At 44.5% G+C, this 19,491-nt stretch overlaps 1 protein-coding gene across 1 annotated transcript in view; it reads left to right on the plus strand.

The window, feature by feature from the left end:
- The first annotated feature begins 796 nt into the window (after positions 1 to 796).
- The window catches only part of LOC144158374 (uncharacterized), a 33,727-nt gene continuing 15,032 nt past the window's right edge, over positions 797 to 19,491 (plus strand). Inside the window, exons 1-4 of the mRNA XM_077689231.1 lie at positions 797 to 954; positions 2,503 to 2,549; positions 15,943 to 15,981; positions 16,834 to 16,869. Coding sequence (XP_077545357.1) covers positions 897 to 954; positions 2,503 to 2,549; positions 15,943 to 15,981; positions 16,834 to 16,869 — 180 coding nt within the window. The 5' untranslated portion in view covers positions 797 to 896. The remainder of the gene's footprint in view (positions 955 to 2,502; positions 2,550 to 15,942; positions 15,982 to 16,833; positions 16,870 to 19,491) is intronic.

The following is a 19,491-nucleotide window of genomic DNA, read 5'->3' on the forward strand; positions in this document are numbered from 1 at the left end:
TGGTGCGTTGGATAAGAAACGGATAATTTGGGGCTAAAGCGAAGCGGTGGTGCGAGGTCTGGGTGCTATTGGGAAACGTCGGTGCGTGAGTGCGCACGCACTTGTGTGCGCGTGTGTTGTGTGCGCATGTGTGTGCATGTGTGCGCGTGTGCACAAATAGCTTGCACAAATAAGTTCAGGCCGCAATTACCCACGGGGCAGGAAACCTGCCGTTCTGGAAGCAGCGCACCGTACAGCTGTGTTTTGCTGACAATAACAAGGTCTGGTTGGCGTGACTGAGTGCGCTCGCTTCTGTCGGCTGCTAAACTACGCGCACTCTCCTCTTCACATGAGCGCGGGGACGCGCTGATCAACCAACCGGATCTTGTGCCACTGTGACTTCGCGTTCTAATATTACCAAAGAATATTCGTGTCGGCGCGCATGGTGATTTATATGTTTTTACCCGACAACGACGTTTCCTCAGGAACGTTCCACAAACACTGCTTCTCGCATTGAGCGCGTCTCGTTTTGAATAGGCACCGCTAAGTACATGCTACATTTAGCGGTATGTCGTAGTTGCATATCCACCCCGAGCTGCTGTTTTTTTAAACGAATTACCCCAACTTTTCCTGTGAGAGGCCCCCACGTGCCCCACGGGTTCGGCGGGTGGCGGCGGGGGCTGCTACCTCGTCTCTGCCGCGCGTATCCGGGTTCCGCATCTGCTTGAAAATATTTTCGACAAGAGCGACAAAAGTAGTGTGCAAATTGGGGATTTGTGTATTTTATTTTCGCTATCCTCGTGCGTCCAAAATCCGGCTCGGGGGCTGTATAAAAAGTTACCGGTTAGTGGGATGGATCACCTGTGGAGGCTTCCAGTACCAGCAGTGTCTTCAAGCCAGCAGAAACATCTTGAACCATGGCACCAATCATGCTTATGTTGGCCCTCACCACGCACACTGCCTTTGCGGCAACCAGTAAGGAGCATTCTCAATTCTACTAATGTTTCTCAGGCGATGTCGAGTCATGTTTGATTTAATACTAGAGTCCGCCAAAGGGGTTTTAAAATTTCTCCCGTTAATGCTCCATTGCTTATAGAGATGAGAACACTTGGCGCGCCTCATCGCCTGCGTTGCGTCGGCGCGTTAAACCCTACAATTACTAAATCGACGCAACTTGTAACGTAAAAATTAAAGATGGCGGCGGGACTCAGCATATATTTCCACGCTCATTCAGCAGATGCATTCGTATTGCTGACGGTCGGAGACAGAAATTTTTTGAACTTTTTAAGGACAAAGTGCAGTGTACGCGCATGGTAACCAATTCAGAAACCATGGGTGGTTGGATATCAGGACATCGCTCTACGTTTCTTTTGCAATAATAAGCCCTTTCGCATAACCTAACGCAGCCCTACAGATGCAAGTTGTGTTTTCGTCAAAGAATATTTCATAATATCTGACCAGACTCGGTTTTAACAACCCAAAATAACGAAATATTTGCTATCGAGGTGCAAAAAAACGGCTTTTTTTGCTTTACTTGAGTGAACGTATACATTATTATGACGTAAAAATAAAGCTGGGTTTCGTCTTCGCTGTTGTATTTGTTAAAGGTTTAATAAGTCAAGCTAGGACTTTGTAAATGTCGCTATATACTTGCCTAATATACGTGTGGCAGTGCGGGATTCGTCGACCTTAGCCACCATAAATATTCTTGTCATTGTAAAAATAAAAGTCAGGAATGACATGAAGCGTGCTTTGTGAGTTTATGAGTCTAGAGAAGGGTGTTTCAACAAAAAAAGCTTACATTGTCGGGTATCAATCAAACACATAAAATATAGCATTTGAAACTGAAATCAGACGAAGGTAGCACTGAGATGGCACAGGAGAAGTGATTGCGAACTTTCCCCTCTAGGGAAACTAAGGAAAAGTGTTCCGTGGTTACAGAATTTCGCCGTTAAATAAAAGTGGCTAAACGCTGCTACCAGTTTACGGAACAATGACTAGTGTTTCGTGGCTGAGTTGCCTTAAAAATCACCGTATGGTTGCCGGCAAAAAGCCCTGTTGGCTTCTGCCAGTGTTTCAAAGTACAGTAAACAATTATTATTTTTTTCATGATGATGATAGCCTCCTTCGAAAGGCGTCAACTTTTATACTTCGATTAGGTGAATGTCAAGATGTGGAGTGAGTTTACCCTGCGTACCCTGCTTCACCAAAGCAGCACTCGTCGGCGAATCAGAAGTACTGGTTCTCTGAAAAAGGCGATGTTAGATACAATCTGTTTCGTTCTGCCTCACGGCATTGTATCGTTTAAATTGTGACACGATTCAGAATACATTGTTTTGCAATTTCAAAGGTAAAGTACCCTCTAAGATTAAAAGAAGGCCAAGTCGTTTTGTTGTATTTTTCGAAGGGTACGAAACTGTCACGTGCCATTTTAAAGTGTTTCACCCTATACCTCGCAGTGTATGTAGTTTCCCAACTGAAAAAAACCTGCTGTTTAGACATTTTTCTTGCTTTTATTTTCAGCTGGCTGCGTCAACGTAACTCTGCCGGGAATTTCTGGGCTTGGGACGGTATGTAGCTGATATTCAAACAACGTTTTGTCGCTTACAAAGCAGTTTGCTCGTATGAACGAAGTGCCTTTTATAGTCATGCATCAGCGAAAACGTGACGGGACAAAAAAAAGACAACAACACTAGCGCTGTCCCGTCAGAGTTCCGCGCTTCCAATATTGCGAATGCTAACCCACTGGTCCACTTCTCGATCCTTTTGCATTTATGATACTTTCTCCCAGTGTGACATTTTTGTACAAAGAATGCTTGCATCAGAAAGGTCAACTGGTAGCCGACATGTTTTCCGCCGCACATCTTTCAACCTAACTCCTAGCACTCACAGTTGCAACAACGTGTTCATTTATTATCAAAGCCGCTGTTACGAAAGCGCAAAAGAAGAGGCAAGCTGAAGCTTGTGGCCCCAGCTGTTCCCAAGTTAACTGCGAGTGAATTTCGACAAACAGATGTCCCATGCTGCAGGCTCATCTGTTTCGCGTGGTCTGAACCGTATTTCACGAGGGGTCACCGAAGAAGCAGCCTTGAAACGCTAGTTCACCGCAACAGCTGTTCAACTTTCCCACACTCCGCGTGCGTACAGGAAACGAAATGAGAGCGCTGAGTTCTCGCCTAGTGAGATGAAGGATAACAAAGACTGAAGGCGCAGCAGAACCAGCCCAGGAATGAATCATGCATACCTATAAAAGCCGGTTTTGACACGATGGCAATGGTAACTACGTATGGGACAACCGAAGCACGTTGTTTTGTAGACTGCAAATATATGATTGCTTTTACTGTTTGAGCAATGTATGGGCCATGTTGGTAACATATCCGCGTCTATCTGCCTCGTTCAGTAGCAGAGCGAGCAATAACAGTTCAGAACTAAAATAGAGCGGAGAAAGCTGATGCAGATAGCGTCCTTCGGTATGGTAGGAGGTGACGTTGCCATGGAGACGTCACGTTGCGCGCATATTCTGTACTTTTTCAGGCCCATCCGCAATCTCTAGCGTTTCTGCGTGTTTTCGGCTCCGGCATTCCGCCCGGAAGTGCCGGTCTGATGAAAGGAATAATTTGCACACTGGCCTGGCGGCACGTCCACCGGCGCGCGCCACACTGCCGATGAGAGGTCGAATTAGGCGTCCCTGCGGTTTACATCGCAAAGCGTGAGACCCGACAAGAACTGTTATGCATATATGCAGCGTTGCTCGTCGTAGCCTTTGGTCCATGTGTCGGCGGGCGTTCAATGATGTGTTCGAGCTTCTTGTCTTCGTTTGTGGGCGTACGGACAAGGTCCTCACATATTACCGATGATCCACAGAAGGACCTTGAACTACTATTTTAATTGCTTTGTAGGTGGGCAAGCCTCGTACATCACATGAAGCTGGTTCTGCCGTGTACATCGCGCGTTCGGCGGCAGTTTCGCAGTAATGTGCTTTTGTGGGATATAAGCTCAAAGGACGTACGACGCCGGCGTCGCTCCTGCCAGCTTGTGGGAAGTTTTGCCATCCGTACCGGCCTCAGTTCTGAGGTTTCCACTTGGATGAATCTGCAGGGAAGCAACGGAGTAATATGCAAGGGAGTAATAAGACAAGTTTCAGCCTCTGTACAATTTTCTACACGGGACAATTTTCAGCTTCTGCTTATAAATTAAAGCGCTAGAATTTGCTAGACTTCACCATTTTAAACGGTAAATGTTTGGCATCTGAACCATGTTGCCTATGTAGTTCGCTTGCGTCGTACATTGTGCTTTATGTTATTTCAGCCACGTATCGTTTTTCTGTATTTTCTGCGGAGTAAACTCAAACAACTCCTAGAGGGAAAATATCCCTCGGGGCACTCAACTCTGCGTACGCTCTTTCGAGGCGGAAAACTGACAGTACTTATCAAAGACGTTTTCCCTGCTGCATTGTGTTTACGCATCTTCACTCGCTTCGCTTTCTCAGGGTTTTAGCGCTAAATTGTTCGAAGGGAGACGCCGGCCACCAATTCGCCAGAATCAAAGTTCTGCGCGACTGGGGTGCATCTTTCCACTTACGTGCTGTCCCGTTTACCCGTCACACGGTACTACTCCAGCGCTCCACGAACTAGACTAACTTTTGTTCAACCGCAGGTAACATAACGCAGCGCAGCGTAACGCGGTCGGCTCTATACAGAAAACTGAGTAAATGGAGGAAAGGACGCTCGAAATTTAAGGAGGATTTCGGAAAACGCGGGTTACAAGCAAATACAAGGCTGGGGAAATGACCTTCAGCGGGCTTCGCCAGGCTGGTGTGTATGATAATTGAAATCTAGCAAGAAAAGCACCCTTACCCATTCTGTAAATGCTTGAATTCGGGCTCCGAAAGCCGCATTTGCTAAGCATTTTGCTAGCCTGTTTACTATATAGGAGAACAGTAGCTACAACTTGACAAGCGTTGTTTTTAGCGTCTTACAAATACTGGTATAAGACGACGAAAGCGCAACGAAGATTTACAAAGGTTCAACCTACTCTTGTGGGGAAATGTGAAATCCAGCAAAGCCGCAGAATGGAGCAATGGGCGTGATCGGACAGACAGTTCGGAGACTCTATGACCACGAATACTCAGGAGCGATAGGCGGCCAAAAAATCCCAAAAATAGTACTTAGTAAAAATGTTTGACATCTGCCATCAGTATGTTCCGGCTGTACTGGACCTAGAACGTGTCACCACGCATAATAAACTGCCGCGTCTCGCTTAAGTAATGGTTTCACATAGCTTTCGCCCATATTCTTGCCATGCGTAATCGCCATCGCTAAGTGGGCGGAATCAATAAAAAAATTCCTTGCTCGGCTGGGAAGGCCTGTTTTACATAAACAGACGGTTATTCAACCTCAAGCTTACCGCAAACCTAATCGTGACATACCAGCATTACGTGATTAGCACCAACGTGACAGTACTCACCGTTAGGAGAACCGAAAAATTCACTGTGCAAAATTAGCAGAGATTACTGAAGGTGTCCGCCAACTTAGTGTAGCACATCGACTTTGAGAATTCTTTTAACTCTATGCGTGAGGGTCCCAGTCTATAAAGATATACAGAGATTAAACGACCCCTTCCCCCCAAACACTTATCAGCTAGATTACACAACCTGCTTAGTTTCTCGCGCATGCAGGGGAAACAATTTTTAACACATCCGAATTGCCTCCTCCCATCGGGTTGTTGAATGACTTTCCCGAGAACTTAGCACCTTACGCCGACTCCAATTCCTTCGGTAACAAATTACTCTTAAGTTATTCATACTACCGATATAACCACCCTATAGTGAGGTATGGACGTAAAAGAACGGCGTGTCACGCAGTTCTGTTGGCTGGGATGTAAAATGACGGTATTCGTCAAAGATTTTGCGAAATTTTGGCAACAGTCTGAACCCGGCCCTTGGCAATTTAAAGTTTCAATCGTCAAAGATTTTGTGAAAGTTGTGGCAACAGTCTGAACCCGGCCCTTGGCAATTTAAAGTTTCAATACGTTCAATTTCAGTACGTTCAATACGTTCTCAATACGTTCTCAATACGTTCTCAATACGTTCTCAATAAAGTTTCAATACGTTCTCTGAAAACTCTTGTAAATCATTTTGCTCTCATTTTTTGTTTTCGCTCCTTTTTTGTATTGCCTTATCCACATGATCGTTTTCTGTTAGCACATTATCTCTGTTAGCACTGTTAGGGCGTCCTCAGTATATTATACGAAGTTCTATTGCAAATTTCAGTTACTTGTCTCGTACAGGTTTAAAACCTCTGGGAATTGAAATTTTTGCTTCTGTCATGAGATGGGACGCGTCTTCATAGTCCAGATTTTTTGGTCGACCTTACTTATGTTTAGCGTTTAATTTAAGCGCAGTTTTCATGCATCACTTATGTTACGTGCTAAAACTTGCACTGGTGTCTTTGTTAGCCCCACTTGCTGAGTTCCCTATCCAAGGGTCTCTAAGGGAAGTAAAGCATGTTGGGCTAGTTGGTGTTGCGCAGTTACAGGAAGAAACAGCGCAAATGGACTGGACGGATGAAGGAGGGCGACAGCACTGAGCCTGTCCTGTTGTCCTTCTTCACCCGTCCTGTCCATTTGCGCAGTTTCGTCCTGTGTCTCTAAGGCACTTCCAAGTAATGCTGTAGTCGGTTCCCAGCTTCACTTGGCAGAGCATGGAGGTGCATGCATGTCCGCAACCACTCCCACGAAAGACACTTGTTACAAAATGTGATCTGGTTGAAAGGAAGACGAAGCAGAAGAATTGAGCCCAGCAGCAGCAGCATGGGCAGCGGGGCTCGTGAAATCATCATCCTCAGAATTGGACAGAATCACCCGTTGCAAGGCCACCAATAAACTGGTGCACCTTTAGTCGCGTCTGCCTCCTGGTCTTCAACATTTTGGTGCCATGACCAGGATGCAAGGTTTACACAGTTGAAGACCCCTAACGATAAGGCAAGACTATTGAAAAGGGCACCCTGGACCTCGAGCGGCGCATCGAATCAACAGAGCGACAGAGCGACTTCAACGTACCGGGCCTCACCATGGACCGTTTGATACGGAAACGTGGGACGCACCGTGCATCAACGACAAAGATCATTACCGAGATGAAATCACTGCTGGATGGTAACCCACTACCTATCGGTGAGCTGAATGAACACCTCAACATGCTCAAACAGAAGAAAACTGTATTAGCCGACCTGGACAAAGAGATAGAGCAGCATGTACCAGATGAGGAGCTAGACGAGGAATTTGCCACAGCAGAACATTACCAGGACTCAATCGATCGCATGATCGCATCGGAGAAAACTTGCTGCACGTGCCCTTCGGCGATTAGTACAGTTCAGGAGGTCGCTCCATCCCGCGAAAGAGTCCAGGTTCGACTGCCGAAGCTTGACGTACAGCCTTTCAATGAAGAATTTATTCGCTGGCCAGAATTTTGGGACCAATTCGAATCTACAATACATAAAAATCCATCGCTAGGCAATGTGGACAAATTTAAGTACCTGCGCAGCTATCTGAAGGGGAAAGCGGAAGGTATCGTTGGCGGCTTGTCGACAACCAACGAGAGCTACCCCATAGCCATCGAACTACTGTAGCAGCGCTTTGGTGATAAAAGCTTGTTAATCAATGTGCATATGAGCAACTTGCTAAACATATCTAAAGTGACCTCCTGCGACGACTCGACTGGCCTTCAGACACTTCATGAACGGATACAGACCAACATGAGATCACTGAAGAATCTTGGTGTGGACGTCGCGGCCTACGGAATTATGTTGAGGACTCTACTATTGCAGACTCTGCCCCGTGAGCTCGTGCTCAAGTTCAACGAACAAACGTTAAAGGAAGTACCCGCACGAGAACCGGGAGGTCAACAGCCCGATAAACTCTCGATATTGCTTGACCTGTTGCAGCTAGAAGTACGGAGTCGGGAAATTACTTCCATTATTACTGGAGCAAGAATGGACACGCAACTTCAAGCTCAGGCACCTCGTAACGAAGCCAAGGACAACATTCAAGGTCGTACCTCCACACTAACGGTCAAGATATACCACCATGGATGTCTCTTTTGCGAGTACAATGGCCACACAACAGGTGATTGCCGGGATGGACTTTCATTAGACGAAAAGAAAGCCAAATTGCGGAAAAAAGGATGTTCCTTTCGCTGCGCCAGGCCCTTCCACCGTTCCAGGGATTTCAAGAATGCAAGAACGCTTTCGTGTCGGTATTGCAAAGGGCGTCATTATACTTCTTTGTGTGATCCAACTTGGAAACGTCCAACAACAGAAAAACTGTCCACTGTGTCCAGCTCTGCGGCTGAATCAGAGACCTTCCAGAAAGGGCTTTTTGGGAGGAGAGTGCAAAAAGACGCGAAGTTTACCTCGCCAAACACTGAATCAGAAGCGGTGGCAACCATGCACGTGACAACGGAAGAGTGTGAATCCGTGACGAAAGCCTTTGGGGAGCTCGACCACAATGGACTCCAAGATAAGCGAAAACATCCAGAGGAAGATTACAAGGGCCCAACAGCCTTCACTGCAACCACATTTAAAAGCAGTAAACGTAATCTTGTTGAATTTCGTAGGGGCCCGAATCGTCATAAGCCCTGTCATGATGAAGACATCGACAAACATCACCGATTTCGAACGCAGCGAACATATTGACAATACACGTGATGAAAGTGCGTTTACGTCAACCACCTGCAAGACTCAGACATCTGAACGAAGTGGTTACCAACAAACGAAAGAAACACAGAATACCCGAATTGTAATGGGTCCAGCGAACGCCAGTGGACGCGTTTCAAACGACGGTCAGCGGAACGGTTCCATCGCTGCAAAGTTTCGATGTCTACCTCGACGAGAAAGGAATATTGAGGGTAGGATGGCTTCTGCAGTTCAAGAACTTCCCCGGAAGCATCGTGCCTGCCGAACTGAAAGAGTTTTTTCTGCCGCTCACCCAACGGCTTTCCTCGATAGTTTATGTTCAACTTTAACACCTGAAGCTTCGTTAGCAGAAACCATTTGTGCGCGATGGAAACATCGAGAGCATCGATCGAGCAGGCGATGGAACCTATAGCGTCAGCGCGAACACCTGCACAAGTTACCCAACGCAGATGTAACTCCAACAAAATCTTCAGTTCCTTTCGACCTTATAGGTACTGCGATTGTTGAGGATGGACACACCGACTGACAGACGTTGACGAGGGACTCAACTTTTCGGGTAAGAGATGGAAAAGTTCGTCTACATGAAGTGCGTACCACCGTGGGAATCAGTTCTAGTCGACCGATTTAGGTATCGCATGGTCTTGAGGCTTCATACTTGTACGCGAAGAACTCATTCCAGATTCAAGAATTCAGTCAACCAGATCCGTATTATTTGGCCGGCCCGGAGCTTGTTACAAAATGTGATCTGGTTGAAAGGAAGACGAAGCAGAAAAATTGAGCTCAGCAGCAGCAGCACGGGCAGCGAGGCTCGTGAAATCATCGTCAGAATTGGAGAGAATAACCCGTTGCAAGGGCGCTAATAAACTGGTGCACCTTTAATCGCGTCTGCTTCCTGGTCTTCAACAACACCATAAATAATAACTACGCTTGCTTACTCTCGTGCGTTGTGCCTGCGAATGATATGCCTACCAATGATATCATGCAGGAGTCCATCGAGTCTACAGTTTAAGCAATAAGAGTATGCGAGGCATTATCAGATAACTACAGGCGATAACTCGCAAGCCCGTTGGTGATTTGTAGATATGCATGACCTTAACTCCAGGAAATGCGAAATACAAGAAGGACGTGACTACGTTATTGCCCTTTCAACGCCATTTACCTGCATTTTTGTTTTTTTATGGGAATGACAAGTATGTGGAATTTACATGCTGAATTTGCCGTTCAACGCAAATCTTCCCAAACGGACAACGTGATCGGGAGGTCAAATTTCTACCTTTCTTCTAATCTTTAACCATCGTATCGTCAGCCGATCAAGAGCAAGCATGGCAATTTATTTGGACTGAACGGAGTAGAATAGTAGTTGAAATAATAGTAAATAGTAGATATAGTATTAAAAGAATATTTATAATCAATCAATCAATCAATCAATCATTTATTTGCGTACGCAGGAACAGCCGGGGGGGCCTTTGTGCTGGCGCACGGAACCAAAAACACACGAAACATAATGTACACATCTTTCAAATACAAAATAAAATACAAAATACAAAAAAAACGAAAGGATAGCTTATGTTGAAGTTACAGAATGAAAGTAATTTAAGTGCATGAACTCAAGGATAAAAGACCCGCCGCGGTGGCTCAGTGGCTAAGGCGTTGCGCTGCTGAGCACGAGGTCGCGGGTTCGATTCCCGGCCGCGGCGGCCGCTTTTCTGATGGAGGCGAAAAGCAAAAACGCCCATGTGTACGAGATTTCGGCGCACGATAAAGATCCCCAGGTGGTCAAAATTAATCCGGAGCCCTCCACTACGGCGCGCCTCATCGCCTGCGTTGAGTCGGCGCGTTAAACCCCACAATCAATCAATCAAGGATAAAAGACAAATGCAGAATAAGAAAAGTTGGCAGTTACGCCAATACAAACTCACAGACATATTTGCGAAACAGCGTAGGGCAATCATTAAATAAATCAAGGTAATCCGAGTACCGATTGTACGTGCATTGCAGTCGGAACACAGGGCACAAGACACGCAGACAATTGGGGTTGCAAAAGGTATCATGTTTCCTGGTCCACTTTTGCGGCACATAAAGACGAACATGCTGTAGCAGCTCACCACAAGACACTATGCCGTGCATAATTTTAAAGAGGAAGAGAATATCAGCCTTGTTCCGCCTGGAAGTTAAGCATGATAGCGTCAATAAAGAGGGCGATCCAGGGTTATAATTACTACTATCGCCAAAGCGATGGTTTAAGATAGATATGAACTTATTTTGGACCCTTTCTACAAGCTTACGGTTTGTTTTGCTCGTGCTGTTCCAGACAACAGAGGCATATTCTAGCTGAGGACGACATATAGTTGTGTAGAGCTTGAGAAGAGAAATCGGCCCCTTGAACTCCTTGGACACGCGACAGACAACGCCAAGCAATCGAAGAGCTCTACGAGTAATTACCTGAATATGTGGAGAGAAGCTCAGTTTACTGTCGAAAGTGATGCCTAGGTCATTAACCTCTACCACGCGTGGGAGTAATTCACTGTTGATGTTATAGGGAAACAAGATGTTGTCAGTCTTTCTTGTGTATGTCATTACCTTAGTTTTAGTTGTATTAATGAGGAGTTTGTTGCATGAGCACCAATGCGAGAAGGACGAGATTGCTCTCTGGAGAGCGGAACAGCTGGCAGAGTTGGAAACAGATTTAAATAATTTTACATCATCGGCATATAAAAGAAAATTACAATCATTAAATATTGCCGCGACATCATTTATAAAGATTGAGAAGAGAAGTGGCCCGAGAACTGAGCCCTGAGGGACACCACTAGTGACCTCATAGGAAAGAGAAGACTGTCCATTTACATGCACGAAACATGACCTATCACATAGATAATTGCATATAAGAGATATCAGGGATGGTTGTATATCACGCTCAGATAGTTTTTTGGCTAAGAGCTCGTGGCAGACGACATCAAAAGCCTTGCTTAAATCAAAGTAGACTACATCAAGGTAACCTCTCCCTTGCACAGCTTCCGAAGCATGCAGCATGAAGTTGACGAGATTGGTAGTGATCGATCGGCCCGCAAAAAAACCATGCTGTTCAGGTATTAATGTGGTATTTATGCTGAATGTGATTAGTTTATGCAGTATTGACTCAAACAATTTAGAAGCAGCACATAGAATAGATATCGGTCGGTAGTTCGTGGGGTTCAATTTAGAACCTGTCTTAAATACAGGAACAACCCTTGCATTCTTCCAACGAGTGGGGAACTTGCCAGACTTGAGAAAAGTTTGAAATAAACACGTCAATACTGGAACTAGGATATCACCAAACGCTTTCAGTACGGCAGAAGGAATGCCGTCAGGGCCGTATGAAAATGACGATTTCAATTGTTTCAGAGCTTTCAAAACGAGACTTTCCGAAACCAACACTTCTGAGTTTTTACAGTAACCTAGAGATTGTGGAGGGGGGCAAGCTGCACTGTTGTTGCCATAAGTGGAACGGCATTTTTGCGCAAAGGCATTGGCAACGTCCTATATGCTCTCTCCTCGTTCATCGATGAGGTTAATGTTCCCAGGTGAGTTTTTACATGTTTGAGAATATTAATATTATTATGATTATAGTAATATAGCAACAACAATATTAAAATAATTAATCAATCAATCAATCAATCAATCAATCAATCATGTTTATTTACGTGCCCAGGAACAGCCAGAGGCCTGGGTGCTGGCGCACGGATAGTTACATGAAAACAAAATACAAGAAACATATTGAAAGAAATAAACAAGCGACAACACACACAAATTGAAGTAGCGAAAATTACAGAAATAAAGCACAGGCGGAGCCTGGGTACAGGTAAAAAAGAAAAAGAAGATGCCTTTGTGGCTCAGCTTATTGTAATGAATACACAACAAGCAGAGAACAAAGTTTAACAGTAAGACGACAAGAACAATGACAAAGTATAGAGACAAATGATAAGACAACCATGATAAGTAAACAGTTTCAAAAACAGGCAACTATAGTGGTTAAACAGAACCACAGAGAAACCAAATTTCAGCAATAAAAAAAAGAAAAACGAACGACAGAGATATCATAGATGTTTAACATACTGTGTTCAACAAAGCAGTACGGTAAATTGTAAAGGAGCTTTGAAAGATGTCAAGGCGTTCAGAGAAGCGGTTGTAGCAATTCTGTATTCTGCGCACAGGAGAATGATTGGAGTTGCGCGCAGCGGTCAAGAAAGGGCGATGCGACCTGGTGGGCCTCTGTGGAACACTAAACTCTAAACAGTTAAGCAGGTCTGCGCAAGAAAGGTCACCATGAACAATTTTGTGAAGAAATGTAAGGTCTGCACGCATACGTCTGCAGGTCAACGAAGGAATGGAAGGAACTATGGGTAAGTCAGAATCAGGACCCGAACTGTGATTGTGATGACGGTGCTTAAATATGGATAAAAACTTCTTCTGCACACGTTCTATTAATTCACTACTAGATTTGGAGATGCCGTTCCAGGCAACAGAAGCATATTCTAACTGGGGGATACATATTGCATTGTATAGCATTAGAAATGGATCTGGAGAAGAGAATTCCTTTGTAATTCGACACACATTTCCAAGACTTCGGAGTGCTCGCCGGGTGATGAGCCTAATATGAGAAGAAAAAGAGAGGGTACTGTCGAAAAGAACCCCGAGGTCCCTAATCTCCTCAACCCTTTGCAACGGAGCTCCCGCTATACTGTAGGAAAACAGTAGACGATGGGTTTTCCGGCTGTACGTGACAACCTTTGTTTTAGCTGGATTTAAAATTAGACAGTTTTTGCTGCACCAGACCGATAATTCCGACACATCCCTCTGCAAGGCACAGCAGTCCTGAAAACTGCTAATGTGCCTAAATAGTTTGACATCATCAGCATAGAGAAGAAATGAAGATTTTGTTAACACTGTTGACACATCATTGATAAAGATAGAAAACAATAGTGGACCCAGCACAGAACCCTGAGGTACACCACTCGTTGCAGTGTAAACACTAGACCTTTTGAAGTTTACATCTACGTAAAAGGACCGGTCAAGGAGATAGTTGGACAACAAGGCAACAAGACTTGCATCAACACCGGAGATAGTAAGCTTGTTAATTAATAATTTATGGTTCACTACATCAAACGCCTTACTGAGGTCAAAATAAATTACATCCAACTGGCCGTTTTCACAAACTGCAGCCGAAGCCTGAGTCATGAAGCTTGCAAGATTTGTAACCGTCGATCGACCCGAGAAAAAGCCGTGCTGATTTGGTATCAGAACGTTCTTGACGCAGGCAGCAAGAATGTTGTGCAGAGCTGACTCAAAGAGTTTTGAGGCGACACAAAGGAGTGAGATTGGGCGATAGTTGGTAACGGCTGACTTATCACCAGACTTAAATATTGGAAAAATTCGAGCAATCTTCCATGCACGAGGAAATTTACCGAAAAGCAAACAGTTATTATAAATGGAAGTTAAGACAGGCACAAAAATGTTGCCGTAAGCCTTCATGAGGGCTGCTGGAATTCCGTCTGCACCACAGGAAAATGACGGTTTCATCCGTTTAAGGCTATCATTGACAAGTTTTTCATCGAACATAAGTGTACTAAAATTAGACATATTATTAAACGATAGGCGTTCGTCGGTACCATCTGGCAATTGAAAGACAGAATGAAAGTACTGAGCAAAGCTCGTGGCGACATCCTCAACCTGTTCCCCATCGGAATTAATCAGACTAATGTGTTCTTTAGACGCCTTAGAACGGCCGCGTACATACCTCCAGAAGTCAGCCGGTTTCTGAGACGCAGAAGCCTCTAACGACTCTATATAGAGCTGGTGGTCACGCCGGTAGAGGCTTTTACAAAGTGAGCGATACCGACTAAAATCCGCTTTCCACTTGTCAAGCCCAGACCGCTTGGCCTTTTTGTGGGCACTGTCCTTAAGTTTAAGCGAACTTCGAAGTTCTTTAGAGAACCAGTGGGGAAATTTGGAATGAACAGGCTTATAAAAAGGGATGTACTTTTCCATGCCACTCCTGACAATTTCGGTAAAACGTCGAACCTGTTCGTCAACATCATTGACATCAAAAACACTAGACCATTCAGCAGATGAATAAAAGTGATAGAGCCCAACATAATCTCCACGCTTGAAAGCATATCGCGGGACTGCACAATCGTCAACACCACCATAGCAATGCTGGGCAGCGACAGAGATAGAGACAATAAGAGGGGGGTGAAACTTGTCGGGGCGTACAAGAGATATTTCGGAGGCACACACTTGTACGTTTTTCAAGTTCGAGAAGCACACATCTAGGACATTACCACAGAAGTTTTCTATGTGGCAGAACTGCTGCAAGGAGGTGAATGATTGAAAATCTAATAACATGGTGCATTCCTGCGCTGCGTAATGGTTTTTATGCTGAAATGAAAGACTGTTCCAGTGAATACCTGGGGTGTTGAAGTCCCCAAGTATAATTAGCTTATGGTTGGAGTGTGAATTGGAAACATTTTCAATAGATGTGAGCTTGAGATTATATTCAGCAGGTAAGATATCCGGGGTTATATAGAATGCACCGATGAGCAACTTCTCGCCCCTCTTGAGGCCTACCTCAAGCCAGACTGATTCCTCAGTCTCGAGGTCTGCACGCCGCACGCATTGCACTGAGCGATCGATGGCAATGAGAACACCGCCACCCTTTTGCTTAGGCCCAGTTAACTTTCTGTCACTTCTAAAAATTTCATAGGTCGGAGGAAAATAGTCGGAAGATGAGATATCATCGCAAAGCCAAGTTTCAGTAATAACAATAGCAGAAAATTTGGAGCACACAACATTTCTAAGAAATTCGGAGGACTTAGTACGTAGACCCCGAGCATTTTGATAATAGATGTCGAGAGTGTCGTTCTTACTGGTCATTCTCAGAAGTTTCACAGCTGTGCACCATGCCAGGGTGGAGCTTGCCTTGGAACGGCTTAAAGAGGCAGCCCTTTAATAAAGAGGCAGCCCTTTAATAATAATAATAATAATAATATTTATATTATTAATAATAATGGAATAATAAAATATTAGAATAGTAGTCGCAATAGGCGGCATGCAGGAATTGCGAAGCGTGGAGCTGTTAGAGAAACAGCCCGTAAAGAGCTGGGTTTGTTTCTATTGAAAAACCTGTTCTGCTCTCCTAATGGTTCGGAAAGGAAAGAGAGCACTTTTTATCATGACATGGCAAAATGGTCCCTTCAAAGGAGCTTGTCTTTTTTTTTCTCTGTCGTTTTATTTACAGTGCCTTGGAACTTCCTTGAACCTGTGCACGACCCCCGTGGTAAGAACACGCTAGCAGCTTTGACTAATTTTCTTTTCTTTCCATTCCCGTACCCCCTGTATTTTAGGTGCAGAGCACCTTATGGGCTCGCCTTGTCGTCTTAGCTCACTAACGGTCGATGCGACTGCCGGAATCGGGCAGCGCAGCGAGATAACGGATCCAAGTAGGGCCTTCTGTCCGGGTGTCAGGGAGTCACGGTGAGGCATCAAAAACCACGTGGTTTAAATCGTCATAACCGTTGAAAACGCGTGAACCGCTGGCGGTTTTCATACATCTCCCGGTTATTTAGCGCAAAGAAAACTGCAGGTACATTAGAGGCGAAAAGGAATCTTTAAATATCCAGGTACTTTTACTTGAAACTTCCGAACGGATGCTTCTTGGGACTTAAGTGCTTTAGATAGCTTAACTTTGAGACGACAGGTTCATTTTTTGCCATCAATATATTTCTGGGTGACCAATTTTATTGCAGAAATCAGGTTTTGCACACTTGTTAAAGCCGTACATCTGAATGAAGGCGATTATTGGAACTTACCAAAAAGCGAAGAAACCTGCATAAATATCAGCCAATGTTGTTTTGCGTTAGTAAACCTTGAACTGCAAAGAGCAGTGTCGCTGCAAAAAGAACTGCTAATCACTGCATAGTTTACAATACCCTGCTCAAAGGGGGTAGGTGAGGCGGTAAACTTCAATAAATTTTTTTGAATCATTACACTGCCTGGTTTAATCATGCCTGAGACCAGTCCCAGAACAGGCAAGCACCCCTTTGTTATTTTCAATGTCAAAACCTTTCATCTTTCTGGGCATTGCTATGCATCCCTGAGAATAACACGCTGCTTTTCTTCTGTTCCGCAGTCTGGGATCGTGACAGCTTTGACGAAGGTTCTCCAGGTAAGTTTGCCAACGTGTGTCTGATACCTGTTGCTTTTGTAAAGTGCTGTACGTCTTTGATATGCATTGTTCCCATTGCTAAGAACAGCAATGGTGCAATTTAGGAAAAATGTGATTGCAGGCACAAAAATAAGTGAATTTCGGACTGCAAAGACATCACTATTTGCAAAAGGGAATCTTTACGGCATTGTTGTACAGTGGCTACACGTGACCAAATTTGTACGGCGCTATGACACTTTCACAAATCTGCTTTATTTGCGCTATTTGTACTTTGGTATCGTTCAATCAACCGATTATTTCTCAGACTAGGAAATACAGACCGCAATACACATTCCGCATTCAATGCATGATGCACATTTATTATAGCGTGATCATTCTTTCGCGATTTCTTCCTTACATTTGCCCGCCCATAATGCGTGACGGAACCATGACACTAGTTTTGATATGGGTGATGGGGCCTTGTTATATTTAAAGGCCTTTTAAATGTTATTTTTTTACTGTGCATATTTCACCTTTTTGAAGACGTTTCTATATTTTATCAGTTGCAGACGCTTAACATCAGCAAAGGGATAAACCCAGTGTGTCAAACCAAACAAAGTACATGTTCGGTTACGGTTCCGGTTCAGGCGAAATCATTTCTTTCCGGTTCAGTTCCGGTTCCGCAAAATCACGTACCGAACTGGTTCGCCAACTGGTTCGCGAGCTTGAACCGGTTCGATGAGTTGAATTATAATTAGAAATATTAGAAAAAACATTTAGCAGTTTAGAATGACAGTCAAATCAAAATGCAAACAAAAATTCAAAATTCTTCTGTTCCACAAGGGCAGTGGCGCAATTGGAAAGCAAACTTTAAAAAATTACAAGACATTAGAAAAACAGATGAAGTGGCGACGATTTACCACCTACTTTCTCGCCCAGACTTTACGTTGTCCTAGCGACTATTCATAAAGCCACCGCCAAGAGATATGACGGTGAAATATATTTTCTGCCCCTTCCTTTTTTTTCTGAAATCGCAATCGCCGCTATGGAACCGTTCATCACGCTAACCTTGAAGCCTTAAGTTTAGGCCTGCGTACTGGCGCGTTGAAATACCAGCGGTTAATAACAATGACAAACATTTTTATTTGTCACCAAAACAGAAAAATCCTACAACAGACACATAAATAATACCAATAAAGTAGATTATTTGGTCACCCTGAATAATTTGTTAGCTGTCACCTTATCGAATCTATTAGCCACAGTTTTGTTAAAAGTAAGCTTTAGTTAACACTCAACCACTGCATCATTGCCCTAACCACTGCAATTCCTTTTGCAATAGCTATTTCGGTTGTGTGCTTTACAATCAGTATGTCATCGTACCGCCTGCCCCCCGGCCATCGTTCCGTGTGCTACATTGCGGAATCTTACAACAGATTATGCTATTACAAACTGAAAGGGAAATTTGACGCATAGAGCATGAGATGTGATTTTTTTGGGTAGGCGCTGTTTAATTCGTCCACAGCAGTACTCCCCTCCGGAACGAGTAGCAGTAGAAGTAATGTAGCGAGTTGGGCAGTCAGTACAAGTGCACCTTCGAATAAAACCAGATCTGAAACAGACAAAGCTTCATCAGCAGCAAACGGCTTAGCCACTGAGCAGCTCCTGTGGTCAAACGTGTCAAGTATTAACAATTTTTAGGTGTCGGACCTTTTAAACCAACTACGAAATGCAAAAAGTTTGCACACATCAGGTGTGAGCTTTCGCTGTTGCGCAGTGGAGCACTTCTGCAGCTTGATTGGTCCAATGAGTCGCAGATAGAGAATTTGTCCCGTTCCTTCGCGCTGTTACTCCGAGAAACATGTACCAACTGGCCCGCCGACAAGAATGACATTTAGTTTGGTCAACTTGCAACAGACCATTGCTACACTGGTGCTCATTCATTTCCCCTGTTGCTACACAGAGCGTGATAGTGTTCAATTGTCTAGAGGGGAAGGTGCGCGAGCGGGTACGAAGTTGATGGTACGTGAAAGAAAAAAGGCCTAAATTGTCATGACTGTGCAATATCAACAACGGATGGTCGAACCGTTTCGGCATGAACCGGTAACCATTTTTTTTCGGCTCAGTTTCGGTTTGGGTTGAGCGTGCTCAAAAATAATGGTTCGGGTTCGGTTCCGGCAAAATACCGGTTCAGTTCCGGTTTTCGGTTCGGTTCGGTACCGGTTCGACACCCTGTTAAAAACAAAAGTAAATAACTACTCATTCAATAAAAACCAAGAGATGAAGCACTAAGTAATTATTATAAACCTTTAAGGTTCCCTGCACGGTGCCTCAAAACGAAAGCTTAGTTTTCCCGGGCTCTAGCTAACGAACGTGAATGCAACATCAAGTGCGTCGTACCGATCTTATGTCGACGGAGCAGTTAAGCGAACGTGAGGGCATGCACGGTCGCACTGAGCATCACGTATAGAGCGTAAGACGTATCGAAGCATGCCGGAGCCCCAAGAACGGAACATCACAAGAATAGCTATTTTAGGCTCGTTATTGAGCTGCACTGGCTCAAGCGCAATTGAACTATTTGGATTTCGTGAAAATGTCCTGTGCGATCTGTGGCGTCAGCCGTGATCGAACCTTCGCCTAGGCTTC

This window comes from Haemaphysalis longicornis, unplaced genomic scaffold, assembly GCF_048455015.1.
Source record: "Haemaphysalis longicornis isolate Haplotype H1 unplaced genomic scaffold, Haemaphysalis longicornis Haplotype H1 scaffold_10, whole genome shotgun sequence".
In the NCBI taxonomy this organism is placed as follows: Eukaryota; Metazoa; Arthropoda; class Arachnida; order Ixodida; family Ixodidae; genus Haemaphysalis; species Haemaphysalis longicornis.